The following is a 10,491-nucleotide window of genomic DNA, read 5'->3' as shown; positions in this document are numbered from 1 at the left end:
AGACACTTGTCATCAGGAAGGTGCTCTCTCAGCGCAACGGAAAATATCTCAATGACTTGAGTTCTGGTTGTGAATTCAGGAAACAAGGTAAGACTCTTCCCAGGGATTATTGTGAAGTGTGTAGAGACATTAAGTGTATGTCGTTATTTTACTAGTGAATGAAATTAAAACAATCAGATCTAACCGTCCATTTCACCTGCGACAGCTACGTGACAGTTCAATCATACAAAATGGCGCTGACTGGGTGTTGACGATAAAAATCAGAAACATATTGTTTGTATATCGTATTATAGGATTCGTATATCTGGTTATTTTACAATTTGTAAAATTTTTAATGTGTCATAGTTCTAACTCATCTGACAGAATATCAGAACATGTTGTTTTCATAATTACAGTGAGCTCCTGCTTATTGTGTCATTTGGTATGAAACCACTGAACATACTTCTCTTAACATTGTTATTATGAATTAAATGTAGTAATAGTATAATAATAGCATAGCTGTTGAACAAAGCAACACACTAGAATGAGTGAAATGATTAACAGAGAAAGTGAGACATTATTATCAATAGTTTCTCTACATGGAGAAGAGGTGAAACATACCAGTCACCACTACATGTTCATGTGATGCATTAAATCACCTGACTGTTTGGATGTGTCTGTTAGGAAATGTTTTATTTCTGAGAGATAATGAATGAAAGAGAATAATTTAACTTCAATAATTATTTGTCACTGTGTTAACCACAACCAACATGTTGGATCTCTGTTTAGGGGTCAGTGCTCTGAAATGAGTCTCTCTGGGGAGAAAGAGGAGGGGGGTCCTGTCTCTAAAATGAGTCTCTCTGGGGAGAAAGAGGAGGGGGTCCCTGTCTCTAAAATGAGTCTCTCTGGGGAGAAAGAGGAGGGGGTCCCTGTCTCTAAAATGAGTCTCTCTGGAGAACATGACACCAAAGCTAAGAGGTGAGATGACAATGTTGTTTAAGAACTTATAAAGAGTTTATTTCTAAAACCTTATATCAACAACAACAAAATTGCATGTTATTTTTCATCAGAAACGATTGCTTATGGGGAACCTTCATGTGTCTGTAAAATATTGATGTTCTAAGATTTTAATTCATTGATTTGTGGATGAATTTTTGTTTTGCAAAACACTATATTGCTGGAATGAAATGTTTGTATCCTGTATATTTGACTGTTATATGTGGTTGTCTCAACAGCACACACACACACACACATCTTTACCAGCATACACACACACATCTTTGCCAGCAGACACACACACACACACACACACACACACACACACACACACACACACACATCTTTGCCAGCATACACACACATCTATATAATTTTTGCATGACACAATAATTTTTCCTACTCTTATTTATTGCCTAATATAATTATTAGGCAATAGGGGAATAACGGAATTCGTTACAGTGTTGAGACACCAAAGTTTATTGTTCAATTTGCTTTTTTCTTTACGGTCAGGGACAGTATGAGTGTAGCCAGATCCTTTTCACTCGCTATCCTTGTTTCATTTTGTGGTGACAGACGAACAACCTGCTAGCTAGTCAAGTTAGTCGGTACAGCTAGGTAAGCTACTGTTGACTAACCCCATTCTGTACAAATTTGTGTTACCTCAAATTCAAACGAGGCTGCAATGGAAACTAGTGTGACTGTAGCGACTGTGTTGGCATCAAAATCTGGGATGTTGAACAACGTTTCTATTCAAGCATTGATTGACATGGTAATGGTTTGATAGTATTGATTTGGCTGGAAAGAGGAGAAAGTGTGCTTTACAAGGGTATCCATATTACAGTTGACCTGGAAGTATTAGGTTTTTTGGGGGGCTAAAAAAAGGTCAATTGTACGGAACAGCACGATGTACAAAGTGCATTACTCACCACGAACTGCAAGAAGCTTTTTCCTTTAATGAATCCGATGAGAAGGATATACTGCTTTTCCGGGAACAGGCCCAGATCTCTGTCATTTGCGTGAAGAAAAAAGATAGAACATAGCCCCCGCAGAAGTCCTCTTGCATTAGCAGTATGGAAAGGGACAGAACATAGCCCCCCCCGCAGAAGTTCTCTTGCATTAGCAGTATGGAAAGGGACAGGACACAGCCCCCACAGAAGTTTTCTTGCATTAGCAGTATGGAAAGGGACAGGACATAGCCCCCGCAGAAGTCCTCTTGCATTAGCAGTATGGAAAGGGACAGGACATAGCCCCCGCAGAAGTTCTCTTGCATTAGCAGTATGGAAAGGGACAGAACATAGCCCCCACAGAAGTCCTCTTGCATTAGCAGTATGGAAAGGGACAGAACATAGCCCCCCCCGCAGAAGTTCTCTTGCATTAGCAGTATGGAAAGGGACAGAACATAGCCCCCCCCCGCAGAAGTCCTCTTGCATTAGCAGTATGGAAAGGGACAGGACATAGCCCCCGCAGAAGTCCTCTTGCATTAGCAGTATGAAAGGGACAGGACATAGCCCCCGCAGAAGTCCTCTTGCATTAGCAGTATGGAAAGGGACAGGACATAGCCCCCGTAGAAGTTTTCTATCATTAGCAGTATGGAAAGGGACAGAACATAGCCCCCGCAGAAGTCCTCTTGCATTAGCAGTATGGAAAGGGACAGGACATAGCCCCCGCAGAAGTTCTCTTGCATTAGCAGTATGGAAAGGGACAGGACATAGCCCCCGCAGAAGTCCTCTTGCATTAGCAGTATGGAAAGGGACAGGACATAGCCCCCGCAGAAGTCCTCTTGCATTAGCAGTATGAAAAGGGACAGGACATAGCCCCCGCAGAAGTCCTCTTGCATTAGCAGTATGGAAAGGGACAGGACACAGCCCCCGCAGAAGTTTTCTTGTGAGGGGGAGTGGTGGTGTAGCCAGGGAGAGAACTACACTAATCTTCTGAAATGTCATTCATGGTCTTATGCTACTATCTATTGGAATTATTTTGCAACTGCAGTAGTACTGAATAATTGGTAATTCCTTACTAAAGTAGGAGTTACCCAGAATTGCAAAATGTTAAATTGTCTAATTCATTTTACCACTTACAAGCATGAAATAACCATGTATAACATAAAACAATGAAACTGTCATAAACCAAAAACACCATACATTTAGTTCATTATATATAAATGTTTATTTAGATGGGTGACACCACTGTAGACAAAGAAGAGCTCTCCAGTAGGTGTACCAAAACATTCAAGGATCATTTTCTGAAAAGTGAGGTTTCAAGTTTATCATCTTCCAAAGCAGAATTACTTTCCCATTGTTCCTCAACTGTAGTGTCTGATAACATTTTCTAGCTCTGAGTTTCTACTTTAATCCAATGTAAAACGAACACCATTTATAATGTTGCTACATAAGACTGAATCTAGCCAGTCAGTAACATTTGACTGTATAAAACCGAGCAGTACTATTTCTCTGAAAGTGAGGCAGACATATGACATTTTGCAATAAAACATGATTATTTGTCTTGATTTAAAACAAACACATGGCTGTCATTAAACAATCGCATGTCATGATTAGCTAGTAAAAAAACATATCTATCACTTTTATAATTTCTTTAAACAATAACATCTAATTTACCAACTTTTCTGAAAATGGATATATAGCGATTTGGAATGAAACTATTATTATGTTTCCCCCTCTGAGGTCAGAGTAGATGAGAGATGTAATGTTTGTCTCTGTTGTGTTGAAGTCCAATCAAGCAGGAGAGACCAACCTCTCCTGTACCCAGCTGTGTGTCCATGAAGAGTGACAAGTCTATGGATAAATTTATAGACTTCAGAGAGGGAGATTATTCTACTGAACAAAGGTAAGAAGAACTCACGGGTCCTGGTCGGTGAGTTAAACAACACTGTCTCTCATGGTCGGTGAGTTAAACAACACTGTCTCTCATGGTCGGTGAGTTAAACAACACTGTCTCTCATGGTCGGTGAGTTAAACAACACTGTCTCTCATGGTCGGTGAGTTAAACAACACTGTCTCTCATGGTCGGTGAGTTAAACAACACTGTCTCTCATGGTCGGTGAGTTAAACAACACTGTCTCTCATGGTCGGTGAGTTAAACAACACTGTCTCTCATGGTCGGTGAGTTAAACAACACTGTCTCTCATGGTCGGTGAGTTAAACAACACTGTCTCTCATGGTCGGTGAGTTAAACAACACTGTCTCTCATGGTCGGTGAGTTAAACAACACTGTCTCTCATGGTCGGTGAGTTAAACAACACTGTCTCTCATGGTCGGTGAGTTAAACAACACTGTCTCTCATGGTCGGTGAGTTAAACAACACTGTCTCTCATGGTCAGTGAGTTAAACACAGTCATTTCTCCCATATTCCCATTTATTCTTGTTGTTTTCAAAATCAATAAGCTTTTTCCCATTTTCATAGTCCTAAAGCAATCTTAAACAAACACGACATTCCCTCCCTCCCTGTGTGTGTGTGTGTGTGTGTGTGTGTGTGTGTGTGTGTGTGTGTGTGTGTGTGTGTGTGTGTGTGTGTGTGTGTGTGTGTGTGTGTGTGTGTGTGTGTGTGTGTGTGTGTGTGTGTGTGTGTGCCCTCCCTGGTTGAGGAAATGTAATCTCATGTTTTGTCCACAGAACCGAACAGGAGATAACAGAGTCAGAGATTCTCAGTGGTCAGTCTTCCCAGAGTCATCAAACAGACCTGGCCTCCATATTCAGTGTATGTGGTCCTGTTATGTACAATTGTTTTTGTTTACCTCCAGTAAAGTTGATCTGTCAATCATTCATTAATGTGTTAATGAGAAAGTATTTCTTCTCTTGCTTAAATTATTTACTTAATTTATTTCAGTTGCTTGAAGAGAATTTTATGACATTTGTGAACAACGAGCTGAAGAGGTACAAGAGGATTCTTAGTCCAGAACTCCCACAAGGCTTTGAGAGTCAGAAGCAGGATGAGGAAGTGGATGCTGAAGATGAGAAGCAGGAGAGCAGTGCCAGAGAGGGGGCTCTGAAGATCACACTGCACATCCTGAGGAAAATGAACCAGAAGGAGCTTGCTGACACACTGGAGAAAAGTAAGAGCTGTCTGCCTCATGTTGAATGCTGTTTTACAACAAACATTTAAAAGCTGAAACTAAAGTACAGCTATTGTAGCCATGTAACTCAATTATATTGTAGAAGCCTTAACACAACACCTAGTGACCTCATCAAGTACAGTACCAGCAGGGATGTGTTGATTAATTTAGACAGGAGAGACAGAGGAGAGAGAGAGAGAAAGACAGTGATAGATAGACAACATTAATGATACTGTCTGCAATATGAATAATAATAATATAATCAGTCACTCCAGTGTGTAATGCATTATGAAATCATTTACACATTTATACGGGCAGTTAAGAGAATAATGTTTTATAATGTACACCTTATAACACAGTCCTACAGTATTAAAACAGACGTAACATTAATATCCTCCTATAATGTACACCTTATAACAGTCCTACAGTATTAAAACAGACGTAACATTAATATCCTCCTATAATGTACACCTTATAACACAGTCCTACAGTATTAAAACAGACGTAACATTAATATCCTCTGTGTTATTTCTTCATTCAGATGAACTTGCTGTGATTTGCCAACGTGAACTCAAATCTAATCTAAAGAAGAAGTTTCAATGTGTATTTGAGGGGATCGCTAAACAAGGAAACCCAACACTTCTCAATAAGATCTACACAGAGCTCTACATCACAGAGGGTGGAACAGGAGAGGTCAATAATGAACATGAGCTGAGACAGATTGAGACAACAATCAGGAAACAAGCAAGACCAGAGACTGCAATCAAATGTAATGACATCTTCAAACCCTTAACTGGACAAGACAAACTTATCAGAACTGTGCTGACAAAGGGAGTTGCTGGCATTGGAAAAACAGTCTCTGTGCAGAAGTTCATTCTGGACTGGGCTGAAGGAAAAGCAAATCAGGATGTCCAATTTGTATTTTCATTCCCTTTTCGGGAGCTGAATATGATGAAAGAGAAAAAACACACTTTGATTGAACTTCTCAATCACTTCTCAATGGAAATCAAAGAATCAAGAATCTCCAACCACGACAAGAACAAAGTTCTGTTCATCTTTGATGGTCTGGATGAGTGCCGACTGCCCCTAGACTTCCAGAACAACGAGATCTGTTGTGACGTCACCAAGTCAACCTCAGTGGATGTTCTGCTGACAAATCTCATCAAGGGAAACCTGCTTCCCTCTGCTCTCCTCTGGATAACTACCCGACCTGCAGCAGCCAATCAGATCCCCCCTGAGTGTGTTGACCAGGTGACAGAGGTACGAGGGTTCAATGACCCACAGAAGGTGGAGTACTTCAGGAGAAGATTCAGTGATGAGGACCTGGCCAGCAGAATCATCTCACACATAAAGACATCAAGGAGCCTCCACATCATGTGCCACATTCCAGTCTTCTGTTGGATTTCTGCAACAGTCCTTGAAGACATGCTGAAACATAAGAGAGAAGAGGTGCCCAAGACTCTGACTGAGATGTACACACACCTTGTGGTGTTTCATACTAAACAGAAGAATGAAAAGTATCTTGGGAAAGAAGAGACAGGTCCAGACTGGAATAAAGAAAGCATTCTGTCACTGGGAAAACTGGCTTTTCAACAGCTTGTGAAGGGCAATCTGATTTTCTATGAAGAAGACCTGAAAGAGGCTGGCATTGATGTCAATGAAGCCTCAGTGTACTCAGGATTGTGCACACAGATCTTTAAAGAGGAATGTGGGCTGTACCAGGACAAGGTGTACTGCTTCGTGCATCTGAGCATTCAGGAGTTTCTGGCTGCTGTATATGTGTTCCTCTCATTCAGCAACAACAATGAGAATCTAATGGCCGAACCTCAATCAACGTTCAGCAACGATTGTCTACTGAAGCCTGAAGTTACTGTCTACAAGAGTGCTGTGGATAAAGCCTTACAAAGTGAGACGGGAAACCTGGACCTTTTCCTCCGCTTCCTTCTGGGCCTCTCAATGGAGTCCAATCAGAAGCACTTACGAGGTCTACTGACAAAGACAGGAAGCAGTTCACAGAGCCATGAAGAAACAGTCAATTACATCAAGGAGAAGATCAGTGAGAATCCCTCTCCAGAGAGGTGCATCAATCTGTTCCACTGTCTGAATGAACTGAATGACCATTCTCTAGTGGAGGAGATCCAAAGGTACCTGAGCTCAGGAAGTGTCTCCAGTGATGAACTCTTACCTGCACAGTGGTCAGCTCTGGTCTTTGTGTTGCTGACTTCAGAAAAGGAGCTGGATGTGTTTGACCTGAAGAAATACTCCAGATCAGAGGAAGGTCTTCTGAGGCTGCTGCCAGTGGTCAAAGCCTCCAGATCTGCTCTGTGAGTAAATACAAATACATTTAAGTACTAATCATCAGGAAGAAATGTTCACTTTCTTCCAAAAAATATATTGAATCAATGCATTGGTGTTCAAATTGTATAACAATACGACAATACAATTCAGGGAGACGGAAGGTAAATCTATATGTTGTTTGGTAGAATAAACCAAATGGATCTGTCATTGTCCTTCTACACTACTGGTTTTAAATGAACAGTGTGTTTGTGAAATCATGATGATCTCTTTCTCAGGCTGTCAGGCTGTGGAGTCACAGAGGAAGGCTGTGCTTCTCTGGTCTCTGCTCTGAGGTCAAACCCCTCACACCTGAGAGAGCTGGATCTGAGTAACAATGACCTGAAGGATTCAGGAGTGAAGCTTCTCTCTGATGGACTTGGGAATCCCCACTGTAAACTGGAGACTCTGAGGTCAGTGTTCCTGTAGTTGGTCAACAAGTGACAACTGTTCACCAGATCCACTATGTGTTTACCAGACACACATATTCCACACAATATCTGTTTGGACAGTGAAGTTTAGAGTTTTAAATGTGTCTCTATGCTCCAGCATTTAGGATTTGAGATATTATGTTTCATATTAGGCGGCAGTACAGAATGTCACCTTTGTTTTTAAGGTACTCATAAAAATATGTTTTAGCTTTTAGAAATGAAAGCACTTCATGGACCTAGTTCTCCCATTTGAAGAAGTACTAAAATTTTATTTTTTAAAGCTAACATCAGAGGTGAAGGTCTGGTCAGTCTACTCAGATATTTGTACAATACATTTCTCTCTCTTCAAGCCATATGATCATTTCTAATAATGATACATTCATTCAATTATGAATAGATATGGCAGGTTTTAGGACACTGATGTATCTGAATATGTTGAAAAATATATACTGCCACTATTTTCACTACCAAATAATAGCAGTGTGGTTTAAATATGATTTGACTCTTTGCAGGCTGTCAGGCTGTCAAGTCACAGAGGAAGGCTGTGCTTCTCTGGTCTCAGCTCTGAAGGCAAATCCCTCACACCCAAGAGAGCTGGATCTGAGTAACAATGACCTGAAGGATTCAGGAGTGAAGCTTCTCTCTGCTGGACTGGGGAATCCCCACTGTAAACTGGAGACTCTGAGGTCAGTATTCCTGTAGTTGGTCAACAAGTGATAACTGTTCACCAGATCCACATGTGTTTACCAGACACACATAGTCCAAATCATATGTGTGTTTACATTGAAGTTTACAGTTTTAAATTTGGTGCTATACTCCAGCATTTTGGATTTGAGATCAAATGTTTCACATTAGACGACAGTACAGGATGTCACCTTTTAATTAGAGGTTAATGGTGAGAGGTTAGTATGTTTTGTTGTAGCCTCTGTAACTCTCTCACTCGTTATTATTAATGATTCATTCATGATCTTTCTCAAGTCACAGGCTTGATGTAGTCATTGCGTTCAAAGAATATGGGACCAAATACAATTATTTTGACTACTTGAATACACTATAAGTGAATTGGTCAGAATACTTATGGCTTCTCCAAATAGGGGGATTAGATACATAAGGGCTTTCATTTCTAAACGGTGAAACAGATATGTATGAAAATACCCTCAAATGAAAGGTGACACTATATACTGTCACCTCATGTGAAACATCCAAAATGTTGGAGTACAGATCCACATTTAAAATGTTATCTTCACTGTCAAAATAGATATGTACTGAGTATACAGTCCACACCAATCTAAATCTGATACCTCACTGTCTGTCTTTTAACTGATACTGCTTTTTAAACTGGTCTGGTCAGTCTACTCAAATATGTGAATGTTAGGAATTTTATGAATAATGACTAAACAATATTTACATTTAAATAGAACTATAACTAATTAAACTCTACCCTGTTTTACAGTATCTGATTAATAATTTTAGTTCCTAAGAAAGAGGTTATGTAGCATGGATAAGGGGTAATTGGAAATGATAACCTTTGTGTAGGGAGGAATGTATGTGTGTGTGTCTAAAGCAAGCAAAGAGGGTCATTAACCTATGTTTGAACCGACTCAGCTATAACTCTGTGGCGATCAAATAAGACAGCGAGAGCCCCTCCAGGTTTTCCTTATCTGGAACTGTCTGCTAAGTGGTAATAAACTATGGTGAGACTTCAGGAGTTAATCCAGATATAGTGTGTGTCAGGTATGTGCGCTAGTGAGTTGGAATTAACTTTTGAACCTGCTTTGTCCTGGTCGAGAGGAGGAGATAAATTTTATAACCTATGACGTCATATGTGCTGTTGTACATGGTTCTATGAGCAGCGCTCTCGAGAATAAATGCTATTGGCTAATTTTGATAGACTGGTCTCTGTCTATTTTATGGCAAATGACGATCTTACAAATTCTTAGAAACAGACAGAGTGATTTAAATTGAATTGGTTAATGAATATATATATAGGAATTGTTAAATTCCTTTGACAGTGAACTACACATTTGTCTCTCTTCAAGCAATATTATGATCATTTATAATAATGATACATTCATTTCTGAATAGATATGGCAGGTTTCAGGACACTGATATGTGAATGTGTTGAAAAAATATGCTGCCACTATTTTCAACACCAAAGAATAGCAGTGTGTTTTTAATATGATTTGACTCTTTGCAGGCTGTCAGGCTGTCTAGTCACAGAGGAAGGCTGTGCTTCTCTGGTCTCAGCTCTGAAGTCAAACCCCTCACACCTGAGAGAGCTGGATCTGAGTAACAATGACCTGAATGATTCAGGAGTGGAGCTGCTCTCTGCTGGACTGGGGAATCCCCACTGTAAACTGGAGACTCTGAGGTCAGTATTCCTGTAGTTGGTCAACAAGAGGGGGAGATCAAGCTGATCCTAACTTGTCAATAATCAACTTACTGGCTTTCTTGATGTCTATAGTATTCTCTCTGGAATGCAATCTAGTTTCTACTCAGGTTATGGATTTGTTATTACAACCTTCCTTAAAGGTCCTCAATGATGTCACCATTGCCCTTGATTAATAGCAATGTTGTGATGCTATTTTTATTGTCTTGGCCAAAGCTTTTGATAAGGTAGACCATTCCATTCTTGAGGGCCGTCTAAGGAGTATTGGTGTCTGAGGGGTCTTTGGCCTG

The 10,491-nt window shown here is 40.2% G+C and overlaps 1 protein-coding gene and 1 long non-coding RNA gene across 2 annotated transcripts; both read left to right on the top strand.

The window, feature by feature from the left end:
* Positions 1–832: 832 nt before the first annotated feature.
* Positions 833–7,390, top strand: LOC116352969 (NLR family CARD domain-containing protein 3-like). Its single transcript, XM_031820562.1, has 5 exons — positions 833–957; positions 3,706–3,822; positions 4,608–4,692; positions 4,822–5,047; positions 5,589–7,390. Exons 1-5 carry the CDS (start codon positions 875–877, stop codon positions 7,373–7,375), a joined length of 2,298 nt encoding a protein of 765 aa, XP_031676422.1. The 5' UTR covers positions 833–874; the 3' UTR covers positions 7,376–7,390.
* Positions 7,391–7,743: 353 nt separating this feature from the next.
* LOC116353020 (uncharacterized) lies at positions 7,744–10,030 on the top strand. Its single transcript, XR_004208976.1, has 3 exons — positions 7,744–7,794; positions 8,325–8,498; positions 10,010–10,030. It is a non-coding gene; the product is annotated as an uncharacterized LOC116353020 (long non-coding RNA).
* The last annotated feature ends 461 nt before the right edge of the window (positions 10,031–10,491 follow it).

This window comes from Oncorhynchus kisutch, unplaced genomic scaffold (assembly GCF_002021735.2).
Source record: "Oncorhynchus kisutch isolate 150728-3 unplaced genomic scaffold, Okis_V2 scaffold3491, whole genome shotgun sequence".
In the NCBI taxonomy this organism is placed as follows: domain Eukaryota; kingdom Metazoa; phylum Chordata; class Actinopteri; order Salmoniformes; family Salmonidae; genus Oncorhynchus; species Oncorhynchus kisutch.
Note: the sequence above shows the minus strand (reverse complement) of the source record. Positions and strands in the feature narration are given on the sequence as shown.